Source organism: Montipora capricornis, chromosome 5 (assembly GCF_036669925.1).
Source record: "Montipora capricornis isolate CH-2021 chromosome 5, ASM3666992v2, whole genome shotgun sequence".
Lineage (NCBI taxonomy): Eukaryota > Metazoa > Cnidaria > Anthozoa > Scleractinia > Acroporidae > Montipora > Montipora capricornis.
The window spans coordinates 13,135,069-13,152,086 of NC_090887.1; the positions used below are offsets into that span (position 1 = coordinate 13,135,069).

General features: G+C 36.5%; 1 protein-coding gene across 2 annotated transcripts in view; it reads right to left on the reverse strand.

Annotated features, from left to right (window-relative positions):
* The window catches only part of LOC138049551 (uncharacterized), a 41,338-nt gene extending 26,299 nt beyond the window's left edge, over positions 1 to 15,039 (reverse strand). For both annotated transcript variants that reach the window (XM_068895870.1, XM_068895871.1), the window contains exons 1-6: positions 14,795 to 15,039; positions 13,492 to 13,590; positions 12,038 to 12,142; positions 8,563 to 8,661; positions 1,358 to 1,462; positions 695 to 799 (exon numbers count right to left, since the gene is read on the reverse strand). In XM_068895870.1, coding sequence (XP_068751971.1) covers positions 695 to 799; positions 1,358 to 1,462; positions 8,563 to 8,661; positions 12,038 to 12,142; positions 13,492 to 13,590; positions 14,795 to 14,971 — 690 coding nt within the window. In that variant the 5' untranslated portion in view covers positions 14,972 to 15,039. The remainder of the gene's footprint in view (positions 1 to 694; positions 800 to 1,357; positions 1,463 to 8,562; positions 8,662 to 12,037; positions 12,143 to 13,491; positions 13,591 to 14,794) is intronic.
* Between the last annotated feature and the right edge of the window lie 1,979 nt (positions 15,040 to 17,018).

Genomic DNA, 17,018 nt, shown 5'->3' on the forward strand with positions numbered 1-17,018 from the left:
GGAAGAGAGTGACACTGAAGAGACTTGAAGACAATTTTTTTCTTGTTTCGAGACGATCAGAGTCTAGTAATTTAAGTGAGCTTTTAATAGTAATAAGGGGTAAAAATGCTACAAATTTAACATAAAACACAACAAATAAAGATAACTGAATGGTTTGTTCATTCATATGGTGCGTTTTATTTAAGAAAATGACAAATTTCATAATCAATAAAAATCAATAATAATCAATAACAATCGATGAAAATCAATAGAAATCGATACTCACACAACTTTAAGTCTTAGATTTTTATCGATTTCCAATACCAATCGATTAATTGTTATTGATTATTATTGATTATCATTGATTTTATCGATTATCGGAAACCATTGATTGACAACGCCGGGAATTACCATGCCAGGAACGGAAACAGTTTCCGTTCCTGGCATGCACACCCCAGAGAATAAAATCAACTTGCAAAGTTTGGCATCAAAGCCAACGGTTCACGAGAAGATTTAAGTGTGTACGCAAAGTTTCAGACCGTAAAATGATTACTTTAGCCTGTATGCAAAGACTGTGGCTATGAATCACAACATTGCCCTTATTAGTGCAATAGTATAGGGCATGTACAAACTCGATGTTTAATATATTGAACATTACATATTCGAAAAAAAACCGTGAACCTAGAATCTGACCTCAGACAGCAAGTTGCCTCACCTCATTTTTTATTTCCAGTGAGCCATCTGCACCATTGCGTAACAAGACCGCAACAGTTTTTAGACACTTCCTTCTCACAGCTAAATGCAGAGGTGTGTTTCGGTGCTAAAAGCAACAAAACAATAAAACATTTCAACCAATTAATACAGTCAAAGTGTTTTGAGGTCACAGTCTAGATAGAAAAGATTAGCTATCATTGTGTCAAAAAAGTGTGGCATTGTTGAATCATATCAATTTTTTATATAGATGTGAGGACAACACTGAGCCAAATATTGGAAATGCATTGGGACTGTTCATGACCATTGCTTGTTTTAATTTCTAAACAAATAACCAAGCTGTGTCGACTCAACATCTTTTAAGAGGAAGGGGGGCGATAATATTGAGTTTTTTTAACCCCTTGAAAAGGGTTTTTGTCTACCACTGGACAAGGAAGTTGGAAATGATTGTCTTAAAGTGCTACAGCAATGCGATAAAAAAAAATCACTTCTTTCTTCTTCAGATTTTAAAAGTGTGTTTGCTTAGCACCTGACTGGCAAAATTTTGAGCTTTGATTTTTGTCCAAAGGCTGTTTACTTAATCAAATATGATTGATTTGTTAATTATAATCTTCCCATAACAAACTTTTGAATTTCACTGTACATACATATACAAGGAGAGAATTACCTTATTAAGTTTGCAAATGAGTCCTGGGTCAGCTTCTGGCAAAATCACTGTTAACACCTCGAAATTTCCTTTTTCAGCTGCAACATGAATGGCCGTGTTTTGCACCTAATCATGAATAAACAAATAAAATGGCAAGGTGATTACTAAGAACATGCAAGTTGTTTTCTTTTCCCAACGTCGATTTTCCAACTAGTGGAGAAGTGTCCTCCTAAGACAGCTTTTTAAATTTATTTTTCGATCTTTGATGTCAAAATTGTATGTGTGATAGTGAATAAATAACTTGTTGTTGTTATTTTCAAGAGAGCATCATTTAACTGCCACTGCTAGAATTCTTGAGGATGTGCTTTCCTTGTCACTTCCTTTTTGTGTCTTTTCAAACCAGACATACATACGTACATACGTAATTTACCACCACTCCCCATAGGGGCTTTTCAGGGCCAATGAAACACAATCACGACATAAGAGAACATTAAACAACAGCTGTTAAGAATCCCAACTGACCAGAGGCGAACCAGTTGGCCATTTACAAGTGCAGTTGAGAAGTTGAACCAGGGATTACCAGGAACAAATTCAACCAGTGGTCAGAACGTGTCTTGAACCTGGGATCTCTCTGGATCTCAAGGCAAGTGCCCTAACCACTGGGCCGCACTGCCTCCTGGCATACATGTAGCTCAGTGGGTTAGTGTGCCGAGCTTCCTGAGCTGGGGGTCAGTCACCAGTTCGATTCCCGCCTCATTGGATCCACGTCTGTTTTGCCTTTCCTCTGATCTATGTAGCTGTTAAGCTTTCAGTACCCTTAAAATGGAGTGCTGACAGAGGAAGGGGGGGGGGGGGGGGGGGGCCACAAACTATCAGTGACAGTGAGTCTAGTTCACTGTCATGTGTTACCCTAAAAAAAAGGACCTTATTATGATTTTACTTCAAATAGCAATGTCCTTTATGATTTATACACGCGTCAGATTTTGCCAAACTACATGTATTAGCAGGTAACTCAGTCACAGAATTGAAAGTTCTTATTCCTCATTGATGTTTGCCATTTTACTTTTGTTTGATAAGATACCATTAATTTTCTTGATGATGATTTCCCAAAACTTGCAATGGTATGGGTAAATAATTCTTAAGAGTGCAGAGTACAGGAAGAATTATGATTGTCTGTCTCAACTTCAACTTCACTTTATTTTGCACTTAAAGTTTTGAAATTATGATATTAACATAGAAAAAGAAAAAAAAAACATACATACAAATTAAATCATTGGTCTATAGTCTGTGCATGGAGGCATGGAGTGCATAGTTTGTGCATGGAAGTTAATAGAACTGCGAGGTTATCAAGTTACATGTAGTCTGTCTCGCTAATCGCCATCGCAAGTACAGCAACGATACAGCTCAACAAGTTCAAACCAAAAACATACTATGGTGCCTCTGGCTGCTGCTATTTGGTCCATCTATGACCTTGGAGCACAGCTTACAGCCAGCCAGCCAGTCATTTGTGGAGTTATTTATAGACAGCACAATAGCCCATAAATATTTTTAAGCTACTTTGAGCAAATGGTTAAAAAACTCATTGCTTCTGAAGGATGCCAACATAAACCTCCTCTACTATGATTCGTGTAAGTATACACAATAATTCTTGCATCTCCTCCAGGAGTTAAGATTTCATCCCAACCATGGATAAGCCTACAAGGATGCAAAATAAGTCGGCTACTCTTATTGATAACACATTTATTAACAATTATGATGCAAACGTATATAGACTGAGGTAACATTGTGTCCAATATCAGTGATCATTATATATACACAATTCTGTGTCTGTCGTGCATTATGTGAGAAATCATTATCCCACACTTGTAAAGTCAAGTTTTCGGAAAGTCACTTTCTGAATCATCTTGCTCAGCTCATCTGGGAATCCATTGAAGGCGATGACATACATGTATTAAATACATCTTTTTCTGTTTTTTTATAACACGCTTCATAGGATAATTAATAAGCATGACGCCCCACTTAAGACAAGCTGAAAACGCAAAGCTAAACAACTGAGTAAACCTTGGATAAGTAGGGGTATAAGAATTTCAATTCAGAAGCAAAATGAGCTTTATTACCTTGGTGACACGGCTAAATATAAACTTTACCGGAACAAAATGCTAATAACCCTGTCTAGACTCAGTAAGAAACTCTACTATCATAACTATTTTGAAGTAAATATGAACAATATCAAGAATACATGGAAGGGGATTAATAATGGTAATTGAACTAAGTGGAGTGCAATTTGGTCTGAAATCATATGTGTGATTTCAAAATCGAATGAGCGCACAGCCCGAGTTTGATTCAAAATCACAAGTATGATTTCAGACCAAAATTGCACGGCATGAAGTTCAATTACCACTTTATTACCTCCTGGAAATGGAGGATTATCACTTAATGCTATTGAAATACCCAATATTTTGAACTGCTTCTTTTCGTCAATTGGCCCTAATTTAGCTGCCAAAATTCCTCAGGCACAAAAGCATTTTTCTAGTTACTTGCCAAAGCAAAAGAATGCGGGGTATTTTTTTTTAAACCTGTCACTCCTATTGAAATTGAGTCTGAAATCCTTTCTACACCACTTAACAAGGTCTAAGGATTATATTCTGGTCCTACTCGCATTCTGAGATGCACCAGCAAAATTATTTCAAGGCCTCTGTGCAGTCTTGTCTACAACTCAATTGAAATTGGTGTTTACCCGTCGAAATTGAAGAATGCCAAAGTCATTCCAATTTATAAAGGAGAGGATGAAACAGACCCTAGTAATTATCGTCCTATTTCGTTACTCGCTGTTTTTAATAGAATTTTCGAAAAAACTATGTATAGCAGACTAATTGATTTTTTTGAGACAAATGGAGTTCTTTATGATTCACAGTATGGCGTCAGGGGAAAATGTTTAACCGAACATGCGCTAATTGATATTATAGTAAATCAAATCAAATCTAATTTTGATAAAGGAATGCTCTCATGTGGTGTATTCATTGACTTAAAGAAAGCTTTCGTTGACCACTGCATTTCATTACAAAAATTACATCACTATGGCATTAGAGATATTTTGGTTTTATTCTTATCTAACTGATCGTCTTCAATCAACTCAAATTGGTTCATAGGTTTCTACTAAACTCCCTACTGCCTGTGGCGTCCCTCAAGGGGGCCCTTTATTATTTCTTTTGTACGTCAACGATTTATACAAATCATCTGAAAAACTAACATTTTACTTATTAATTTTGCTGAATAGATGACACTAATCTGATATATGCCGATAAAAATATTAAATCCCTTGAAAGAGTTGTCAACATTGAATTAAGTAAATTCCAGGAATGGTTAGTCGCCAATAAGTTAACTTTAAATGCTAAGAAGGTGAACTTTGTAATCTTCCATCCTTATCAGAAGAAACTTGATCATGCAGTCATCCTCAAAATTTTCGATTACGACACTATTAAGTTTGTCCCTCTCGACCAAAAGACATAATTATATAAAATATCTTGGCGTATTGCTTAATGCGAATCTTACTTGGAAATACCATATCTCCTATAATACTACATCAAAAATCAGTAAAATCATTGGTATTACTGCAAGACTAAGACATCTTGTCCCTTCTAGCACCCTGCTAAATGCTTAAAGATCTTTGATTTCCCCCTACCTAACTTACTTGTTTTACAAAAAAAGAGTGCCTTACATCTTATCTTCTTTGCACCTTATAGATCTCCTGCCAGCCAACCTTCCAGCTTCCTCCCAATCAGCCTACTTTATTTTAAAGCAGTGTTAAGTTATCACCCTATAATATACAATCATGTATATGTCTAATCTTTTCAATTCTGTGAGCGAAATACATACAGTTATACAACACAAGATTTTCTTCCGCCGGTAATCTCTACACTAAATATTCCATGTTAACCCACCAAATCAAATATTTTTCTAGATGTGACCAGTGCAATAATATGGAATAGTATCCCTCCAGATCTAAGGAAATTACCCAAGTCATCCTTTAAAAATAAAATGTAGACTACTTGCTTCAAATTCTCAAACAGGAGGAGGATTAGGTTGGCATACCAACTATTACGTCACACACATACAAAACCTCCATGCAAATAAATGAATGCAAAAATATATCTACATTACAATAAAAATAATAAGTACAGATCATAGGAACAATATAATTATTATTCATTTCTCACTCTGTCCACCTAGATTAGCCGTTGCTATTTGTAGGTAGAGTGATACTTTTGTAATAGCTATAATAGTACTTTGAAATAATAAACTTGAACTTGAACTTGAGCTGGAATCAACTGTATAATGGCTGAGTAAGGAAAACCGGAGAACCCGGACAAAAACCCTCATTGCAGAGTAAAGAACCAACTTAAACACAACCCACTTGTGCGTTGGGTCCGGGAATCAAACCTGGGCCACCTGGAAGGTGATTGCTCTCACCACTGCCCCAACCCTGTACCCAAGTTATTATGGCAGGAATGTTCAAAGTTCTCAAAATTGTGATTATGAGCTATAATGTTTCTACATTTTCCTGCATTACAGTCAAGCTACGTCACGCGTCACACATGACGTAGCTTTGACATTTGAACAAAGTATTCAACTTTGCTCTTGAGATTCTCAATTTCCCATGGATATTTCCTTGATATATTGCAAATAGTTACCTATGAAATTTTGTTTTATTATAAAATAGATGGTGCTTGAAAAGTGAAAACTATTTCAAGCGTTTGATGAACTATTGCTCAGTTATAATTGTGGACTTTTCGTACCAGCTTTCGCAAAAATCTGCAAGATTCCATTCAAATCTCGGAAGCTCCAAAGAGGAATTCGGATGTTCATTTCAGTCTCGTGGAGTTGGTCACGCGTGGCATAACTTGACTGTAACATGACTAACATTGATGACAAAATGATTTTTCTATCACATCCTTATTTTTTTTCCTATGAAATAACAGCAATCAGTCTGTGCACAATTTCTTGTTTGTTGGTTTTTCTAGTGCAAGTTTGTTTGTTGATCAGTAAATACTTCATCTGGTTATGCAAGTTATCAGTATAAGTTTATAATTTTATTAACCTATTGACTCCTAGGAGTGAGGCTTAATAGATTTTTCTCTGTGTAATGGCATATGATATTCCTCGTCAATAGGGGGTAGGTTTAAGGAGTCAATGGGTTTAACCAGAGACACCAAGAAAAAAAAAGGTATTACATGTACACGTAATTAATACCTTTTTGGCCATATCATATATGTACTGGATGTAAAACTTTATTTTCTTGTTTCAAAGTAGTGTTTTTTTTCCCAAATACAAGCGCTTGAAGATATGATGTGATCTTCCTAACTACTGTTAGAATATTGTCAGCCTGTGTGAAGGGAAGAGAAAGGGAATGTACATACATGTGTATTTGTGTAACCTCTCCAGTGATTTATTTGATATTTTTAGTTTAATGTTGAATGCAAAAATTGAGGGAAACAAGCAAAAGATTACCAGTATGAATGGATGAAAAATATTTTGATCTTTTTGTGGTAGTGCAATGTAAGTGAACTACACACTACATGTATGTGACTGGGTTGTAAGAGTGTAAGTAAGAGTGTAAGAGTGTCTGTGGTGCCAATAGGCCCGCAACGTGTGCATAAGTCACGAAAATAAAATAAAGTCTGTTGGAAGTTTTCTTGAGTTTCAACAAAAAATTAATGAGTCCCAAAATCAGCAAAAAATTGTGACGCTGATGAATAATAAAGCAGCTGCTATTTTAACAAAACGATGGAATTACCTGGAGAGTAAATTTTTAACTTTGTAGAAAAAAATTGTCAACCTCAAGAGTTGGGCGATTGTGATCTTTGTGTTGAATTTGCACACATCTTGTGAAAATTCAAAGAAAGAAAAACTAAAAATTTATATTGTTTTTATGTCTTAAATTTAGCTGCTGATGGCAAAATATTTTATTCTTGATCGACCATCCTGAGAACTTCCTTCTGCTCTTCCAAAAAACTGTGTATCAATATGATAATTTTATTTACTTTTGCATCAATATTTGTTTTGCATAAAGCAGGCTAATAAAATCTGTACCTTTCTTAGTTCGCATTTTTGAGCGTTAAAATAGAATGTTTCAATCTGTTACAAAGTGGTATATTTTTTAAGTCACCCATCCAGATACTTACCCTGCTGGATAAGGATTAACTTCAGTGAACTTTTGTATTACAAAGCTGTCAGATCCTCAAAAACCAACATTTGACTTGATTTACTTCCATTGTTAATTTCAGTTTACAGTGTCCCCAATTAGTGTTCCAGCGCTAGAACGACTAGACACTTAAATAAAGTTCCTTTCCTTTCCTTTCCTTTCAGAGTGCACACTTAAACTTGTGGTGAAAAAGAAGTTGCGAGGGACCTTGAAAATGATCATCACACCAGCCTCAAAGCCAATGTTTCTCGATTCCCTTTTATTTTCTTCAATCTTTCTGGGTTTCGTATTTTGCTAGTAATCACATGTCTTCTCAGGGGGCTATTTACCTAAGACATCTACCATGGCACTATAATGATATACGGTACCAAGATGAAAACAATTATTGTGTACTATTAGAGCTATAATTACGCAAAGACAACTTGAATTTACTGGAAGACAAAACGCAGCTCAGTTGACAGTAATGGAATAAAGCGCTGTGTTACTGTTACTGCACTACTACTACTACTGTTACTGTCCTCTCGCTATAATTTGAGACCAAAAGCACATACCACTATGGCGACAAAAACCGACCGCTTTGGCGGTCTTGTCAGCGTGAAATATGCGCCTGCGCTCATTAACTAGTCTTCGTCCTTGGTTATATCCTTATAACATTGAGATAATATATATATACCTATTAGTATTATTTATGATTTAGTAATTTATTATGGAACTGTTTTCTTGTGTATAAATTTATTGTTGACCTTCACTGTAATTCAGCCAGTGGCTGCGAAAGTGATTAATAAACAAACAAATCAATCAAATCAATCTACCACACATATGCAATGCGTGCCTATTTTTTCATCTATTTACTCGTATTTTTGCACCCACTTTGTGTCACTTATTTGCAGAAGTTAGACACAGTAAGCTAATAAAATAATCAAGATGAAGCATACAGAAATGTAGTCACTTACATGTACAGGACAATGTTTATGACTACATCACTTTGATATTGAAATCATAACAATTTCCAACCACAACTTACGATATCTTCTTTGGTAATGTCTGCTCCTTTCTTCAAAAGTGCCCTAACAGCTTCACGGTTTCCTTTTTCCGCTGCAAGCTGTATTGGTGTATGCTTGTACTAAAATATAACAATGGACAAGGGCATAACAATTCAAGAGTTGGAGAGAATAATCATACAATGTACCTTTCAAACACTTCATACCTTTAAGTGAATTAATCTTCTCCTGACTTCTGTGGTGGTGCATTGGTGTAATTGGGTGTAATTAAATTTTCAGTCTTGATAATTATTGGATTTCTAATGTTGCACGACCTGTGTAGTACTAGTGCACAAAAATAATGACTATGTTTATCTGGTTGTGTTGATGACTGTCTTGTTCAGCAGAAAGCACACCTAAAATCCCCTCTTCCCTACGCAATGCTAAACATTATTGCACTTTAACCCTTTCACTGCCGAGGGCTTCCCCATTGACGAGTAAAATCGTCTGGCGTTAGAGTAAAATTATCTGTAAGATTAGTGTCAATTGGCATTTTTGGCAGTGAAAGGGTTAAAGGAGCATCAACATTCATTTGGGGGAGGGGGAGGGGGGAATTTTTTCATTTTTTATAGATATTATAAGTAATATTATTATTATTATTATTATTGTATATAGTGACATGACTGTATTCTTATTTTTGGAATTTTAGACTGTGGCTCCTGCCTCATGGTGTTGCCATTTTTTGACATCTTTATTTATTATTATATACTATATCTATACATATTGATGATTTCATTTTGTAAAGTGCTTCGAATATTTGATATTGCACTGTATAAATCTATTATTTGTTTAAAATCACAGTGATGTTGTTGTTGCCCTGGTATGTCCTGGGCAAGCAGCAAGAAGCTGCCTTAGCTTTCCAGGACCCTTCGCAGAATTCTTGCGGAACCAAGCAGAACAGTTTTCTGCATCATTACTGGTTTCAGCCCTACATGGATATCGGCCAAATATCCCTCAATTATTATTATTATTATTATTATTATTATTATTATTAGTATTGTTATGTAAGCTAGTAACATCTTGTATACTGTCTGCAGAGGTTCTTTCAGGGATTGTAGATCGGGGAAGTGGCACAGATTAATTGCACTTATGTCCAGAAATGCACTAAATGAAATGCACACCCAACTCTAAGCCAACTGCTGCCTACCGTATTTACCCGCGGATAGGCCACACTTTTTTCCCGGAAAAATGGGACCGAAATTAGGGATGCGGCCTATACGCGGGTACAAGCGTTTTGATACCTCATTAATATGCAAGAGATCTCACGGTCATACACTAAATTGGCGTTTTAATGTTCGCTTTCAATTGTTACTAACTTACAATACATACAACTAAACACTAAACCTTTGTTTTTGTTAACAAAATATCCTTTAGCGTGAAATTGGTAAGTTTTCACACCTATTGTTTTTCATCTTCCATTGAATTATACCACTTGTAAAAATCTGTTCTAAAGAAAAATTGATATCTCAGGATCTACTGACTCTAAGAAATTGCTTGAAACAGGAAAATACTCTCTACCTCAAGGCAGTGCTTGCTAGGAATATTTTACTGATGCGCCGAATGTTCTGGTGTTTTAAAATTCTGTCCGTGAATGTTTGAACACTCGTGCCGACAATCACCTCTTGTTAATTATGCGGCGGCAGCGGCGCCATAAAAAGAACATTTCGGCATCAGTTTTTGTGTGTGAATTACTTTTAAGCCTGCTATTTCACATTTTTATTCTTTTGTTTTGAGTTTATTATTCCAGTTAGTGAATAATTTTCAACTAAACAAAGAAAATTAGCAAAGTAAGAAAGTAATATTATATGCGTGATAAACGATTTTGATTACCAACAATATTTGTTGATATGTTTTCAATTTGCATTGGTTTTCATCGAGAGCATTTAAGTTTATTAGGCAATTAAAGCGGGATCAAAAAGGCAATATACAGTTTTTAGGAACAGTTTCATTAATTAATGACTTTTATATTTTTTCCCTACTTACGGTTTTAAAACTACTGGAAGATTTAAAAATTATCACATTTATACCCGCACCTTCCTATAACCCGCACCAAGAACTGTTTGCGGAAATATTAATACATTACCCGCAGGTAATCGCCCGGAAATTACGTTAGCTGTTGTTGATTTCAAACTTCGCTTTATTTATCCCGGTACTCGCTCACTATTTTTTTTTTCCCATGAAAACCATTGAAAGTTTGGGGTGCGGCCTACACGCGGGTGCGGCCTATCCGCGGGTAAATACCGTATTTCAAGCAATAAGATAAGCGTAAAGGTTAGCGTTATTTTTGGCTTCGGGTAAATGCAGCTCTGTTTATCCTTACATGAGGTGCTGCAATCGAGGGACACAGTGACTGTGAGTTGTTAAAATTGTCTGATTGCTAAATGTACCAATTTCCAACAATAAGATACATGCAAGGGTAAAGGTTAACGTTATTTTTAGCTTAGGGACGCTTTGTGATGTTAATATTATTGTCTGTATTCCGAGACATGAGTGATGTTGTTAACTTGGGGAGAAGGGCAAGGGGACACTTTGTGACACTTATTGAAATCTGTGTACTTCTAATGAGGGGCATTTTTGGACATACATGTATCTGCAGACTTGTATGTGTCTTATTTCAGAATTGATTCATTTGCTTTAAGCTTTTGGACTGACATTTTGTCTTGGTGAAAAAAAAGAACTGGAAGCCCATTAAATCTCCATCACTGTGCTACAGTAGATTCATTTCCAAGAGGATGACTTCCAGTACTGTATGGACAGCAAAATAAAAAGATGGTTGAAGACAGACAAGATTCGCTTACAGGAACAGACATAAGCATTGATTTAATTCCCTTGTGGAACCTTCCTTATCCTCTTGTTCTTTCATGTACATGTAATCTTGCAGCCACTACACATCTGCGAATGGTTCTTCCATGTAGGGTGCCATGTACACACCTGTAGTTCTGGGTGTCAGTCCTAGCACTGGTTGACTCGTCGAGACGGCAACTCGTCACCTCGACTTCTTTTTTTAAAATCCTCAGTTTATTCACTCCCGGATTCAGAGGCACTTCCCTCAATGATAGACATAGACATGATTGATTTTTTGTTTGTTGAAAATGACCAAAATGATTGCAGAGCAATACCTTGGCATTGATCAGTAAGAAAACATAGGACCCTGAAGGGGTGTACCAAATAAAAGTAGGATTTTAAAAGTCGTAGAAACGTTGCCTCTTGTTCGAATCCAAAAATTCTTTTGCCAAAATTCATTTTTTAATATGGACTTTCAAATAGGAAAATAATTTCTTTTACGTTATGGGCACTTTAACAGGTTTTGGACTAACCCTGCATTGAGCAACTCAGATTGGTATTGACAACATACTCAGCACAAGCACTCCAGCTCGATTGTATGGGTTTGCTTCACTAAGGACAGACTTTGCTCTCACTTTATTTTGACCTGAACGTGTATGAATACTAGTAACTCACCGCATCAATTGCGTTAATATTGATGTCCTTGTGGTTCAGAAGCAATTGAATTATTGGGATACTGTTTTCTTGTTCAACTGCTACATGAAGAGGACTGCGTTTATGCTAAAAAAAAAAATTACATGTTAATGCATTCTGACCATCAATCTTCTCAGAGGTCTTCTGTCAAGTGATTAGTAGCAGTGGACTGATAAACTCTTTAAGTTAAGCTCCCTGATTAAAGAGTCTGATCTCACTTTTCCATAGAATTGCTTATTAAAGTGCACCTGTGATCAAAAAATCAATTCTTATTTTTCTTTAGATTTCAAAACTATAATGTTAACTAAACACTACATGTATGTAACCAAAGTTTTATAAGCCTTGATTTTCAAAAGACAACTGTTTATTTTAACTGGAATTTTCCTGTTTAGTAGTCCGCCATTACTACCGGTAACTTTAAGTTCTCGAGGGAGCTGGATCGAGGAGAATATGACGTCAAAGGCTCACTAGTTTAAGAATGCTATGCGTGTGTACGCCGCAGAATTAACATGCAGCACAGGAGTCTTGGGCTTTCAGACTTTTAAACTGTCGGCTCGCGTTTTGCATAATTATATAATAAGCTGTATTCACACGCTGAAATTTTAAACTAGTGAGCCTTTGATGTCAATTTTCCCTGGATCCAACCCTCTGAGGTCCAATCGGTCAGTTTTGAACGTGAGTAATGGCGGACCGTGAAATCCAAAACTTAGACTCAAAGTAAAAGGCCTTTGGATAAAAATCAAAGCTCAAAATTTTGCCAGTCAGGTGTTAACCCTTTGACACCCAAACCAGCCTGAATCGGATAGACTGTCCAATGTCAGACAATTTTTCTCATCACTGGGGAACCCCTGGGAGTCAATGGGTTAAGCAAACACACTTTCAAAATCTGAAGTATAAAAAGAAAATGATTATTTTTGATCACAGGGGCACTTTAAGACTTCCAATAATAGGATGTTTGTACCAAAATCATCCCCCATACAAATTATTTTGGCTTAACTAGAGTGAATGTATATGTATGCAAAGGTTATGAGATAGAGTAAATTACTCTAAAATTGAGGACAAAATGGGAAGGTCAACAACTTTGTTTTAGAGGAAACAAAGAAAATGTCATTAAAACATAAAAATGCCTTAATTTGGAAAAAAATAATAAGTCTTCCTATGCAGCCTCAAAGCCTTACAAGTCATAAATCATACAAATAAACTACCATGAAAGTGAAATTTTCGGTTTATGCTGCTCTTAGGAATAGCTGTTTTCAATAATTACATGCCACAGGACATGTCATAAACATGCGCAGCTTGCACTTTTATCAGCAAAACCACTTTTAACTACTCACAGAAGTGCAGAATACTGAAGTTGTGAATTTACGTACTTTAATATTGCAAGTGAGTGCTTACTAAGTTCTAGGATCAAGGATCAACATGCATGATAAACTTACCTCATCTACGGCATTGACATCATTTCCTTTTTCTATTAACAGTCTAACAATTTTCTCTTCCCCTTTCATCACTGCTAGATGAAGTGCTGTTAATGCTCCCTACAAAAAAGAAATATTTTGATGATCTTAGCATTATCTCATCTCCAAGAGGCATGATCACAAAGCGATTTTGATTTTAATTTCAATACTACTGTCCAAGTATGCCCGAAGCATATTCTATAAATAAAAGTCTGACTAATGCCGGACTTGCGTCTTTTCTGTCAGTCCATCCCACATGCCATAGCAAGGTGCATGGCTAAAACTTGCGATCAAAAAAACAAATAATTCTTTGCTTAGGTGTACACTTAAGGTTGTACTAGATGCTTCATGTGTACTGTACAATAATTTTTCTTATATTTCTTGGCTTAGCTACAAAATACAGGGCCACAAGTATTTGTTGAGTGGCTTGGGGTGACGTTGTAGTCAAACGAAACAAGTATCAGTTGTGTGGTTCGGTGGCCCACTACTCATGACTGATGAACTACCGAGCCACTAAAGATAATAATTATTATACGTGTATTTTAAAAAATACACGTATAATAATTATTACCTTTCATGTTTTTAAACAATGAATCTCACTGATGAGCTGCTCAGCCACCTGAAGCCACACTGCAGAAATCGTTTTAAATCTTTATTTGGTATGCACAAGCCATTGCTTGGAAACAGTTTCAAACCCAGGGCAAGTCTTGATCGCACCTCTAGACAACATATTGTTTTTTGTACTGAATGCTTGATTTTGACCTTCGCTATTTTAGCTTGTGAAAAATGTGACACACATGCTGCCTAAACCGGTTTGACCGGAGTGACCAGTCCACAAACTTGGGCTGTGGCGACTTTAAAGACTTGGCACGATTTCTGCAGAGCCTATCTTGCTTGCCCTCTGGTTAGTTTTCGAGAGGCTGTGCTTGCAGGGTGTCTAAAGATATACATGTACTTAAGTTAATCATTCTTTAAACATTGTATTTCACTGATGAGCAGCAGAGACGCCAGGCTCCTGACAGATAAACCTTGCTCCTTTCTTAAACATTGAACTTTTAATACTAGCACGCTGTAGAGCCATGTCAGTGATACTGCTTTAAAAATTGACCTGTAGTTAATTCTGCGTGTAGTTCTCATTTGCTAATTTAAAGTCCTTTTAGGCTGCCAGAGACCAGTGGCTAATTTCCTGGTGCTAGAACCTCCATAGAGACATAAAAAAAAAAACATTCAAAGTGATTGTTTGGAAGTAATCTTACAAGAGGGTCTTTTAGATCTGCCAACGTACCTGAGGTTTTTTTATTTTTCGCGTCAAGAAACTGCTCCCATTTCCTGTTCCATTACAAGTGGCTTTTGACTCCAAAATCTGTCTTACTCCTGCTTCATTTCCTTCCTGTATGGCTTTCACAAAATCAGACCAGAGCTCAATTTCAGCCGCACCTTGCCTGGAGCCACTGGAAATCATTTTGGACGATAGGAAGTGTCACAAAAAAACGTTCGAACGTTCCGTGCGTTGTGACCGCAGTAATAAATCAAGTGTCTGCGGTTTCCGCCACTTAGCTAGGTAACCGCTCCTGCGAGCTTTTTCCGGTGTAGATAGTGTGCCTGCGGTGGATAGTATATATGGGCTTACATGACGGTTAAAGAATAACGTATGACTCTAATTTGCATATAGAGTTCGTGATGGCGTATCATGAAATTACGACCCTTTTTCCCGCCACGTTGCAATCTCGTACCCAGAGTCCTCGGGCTTCTTGGTCAGCGGGTGAGCGCCCGGAGAGGGATAATCGACTCCATCAACCTCGTTCCCAGGGTCTTCTCGGCTTTCAATATGGCGGCGGGTCTTGAGAAGACCCTGGCACACAGTGAACTAAAAAGATCGCTGATTGGTGCTTTTCTCACATGAACTCTGATTGGTTTAATGTCGAAAGAAACATGGCGGCTAGTGAAACAGAATTCATGTTTAAATCATTTTCAAAATTGTAGCTGTTCCGTAAGAAGCAGCTGCAAATTAACAAGCATAACAGTCAAAAATATCAGGCCTCGATTCCAATTAAAACTACGTTGGCTTTTCACGACCTCTGGCATAGCGATTGCTCTATAATATAGAAGGATATAATGGTGTTTGAAAGACGCAACGGTAATTAAGTGATTTTATTTCGTACCTACCTTTACGTTTTGGTTCATTTTGGCGTCTCACTATTGTAATTCCTTGACGTGAGTATTGTTACTGTTGTTCAGTGTTTGCACCATGTCAGATTGTTACAAATTATAAAATTGTGCAACAGGGTTCATAGATTATTGATGTGGTTGATTTAGGAGTTGTATGTGGTTCTGTTGACTCGTGTGACAGCTGCAACGAAGGCGGGTCTGTTAAATACAGGTCAAGACTAGAGGTCGCTGCTCCAATAATCAACAACTAAGCCAAAAGTTTCCCCGAGACCTGAAACAACATTTTTGTTGAGTGATTAGCGCTAGCAGACACTTTTGGTGTTGTTTATTTGTCTGCAGCACGGTGACATGTACACTCACCTGTGGAATGTGACCTGTGTTTTATTTCAATAGACCTGCAGCTGCAGTAATCCATATTCTTTCCCATCCCTTCCACACTCTTCAGCTAGTGGTGCACAGAGAGATCTAGCTCGGTCGGTTTTTATCGTTGCCTTTTACTTTCATTAATAAAAAATATTAATCTCCTCATCCCAAACAAAGTGCATATCATCTTGTAATTTTCCAAGAGAGTTATTTAAGATTGTGAAGTCTTAGCAATAATTATTATTCTTGAAAATAATTTTAAGGCTTATCCTTATAGTCTTATTGACCTGTCAATTTGCTAACGACTTCAATTTTTGCTTCTTCTGATTTAAAAATATAAATATGTATATTAAACAGTATTCTTTAATTTTGTACACATTACTTTTTTAGCATCACACTCCTGTGAGTTTTCTTGTACTCCAATAATTTAAGTTGAATTATTCGTTTTCAAAACATGCTTTGAAAATATTCTCTAGCATTGCTCAAGTTGTGGCATTTTAATTGCTGTCTGAAGATGTGGTACTTCGAGTGATGTGGGGGAAGATTGCGGACTGGACAGGGGGATTGGGAAATAAAATTGAAGGTGACAAAGCACAGGAAATTTGCAACTTCACCAGCAACAAGAAACTATTTCACATAAATAAATAGTGTTTTGTTTCTGGAATGGTAAGGGCAGGAGAAAAGATAAAATACTGTAGTGTGGGTTATTTGGTCGGTCATATATATTTCGCTTTGTCTATTGAAACTCTCAACAAAGAAGGACAAAAATGTGGACACAAACTATCTGAACGGTTAGAAGCCTGTCAAGGAATATTAACCATTAAAGAGAAGAACATAATGATACTTGTCTACAAATACCTAATTTTCCTTCAAATGCCACAACATAAAATTTCAAATTCCATTTTCTGTGAATCTTCCATCACTTGTGGTACATGTGAACCTAGGAAGTTACCAGTACTATCTTTAAAATAATAACT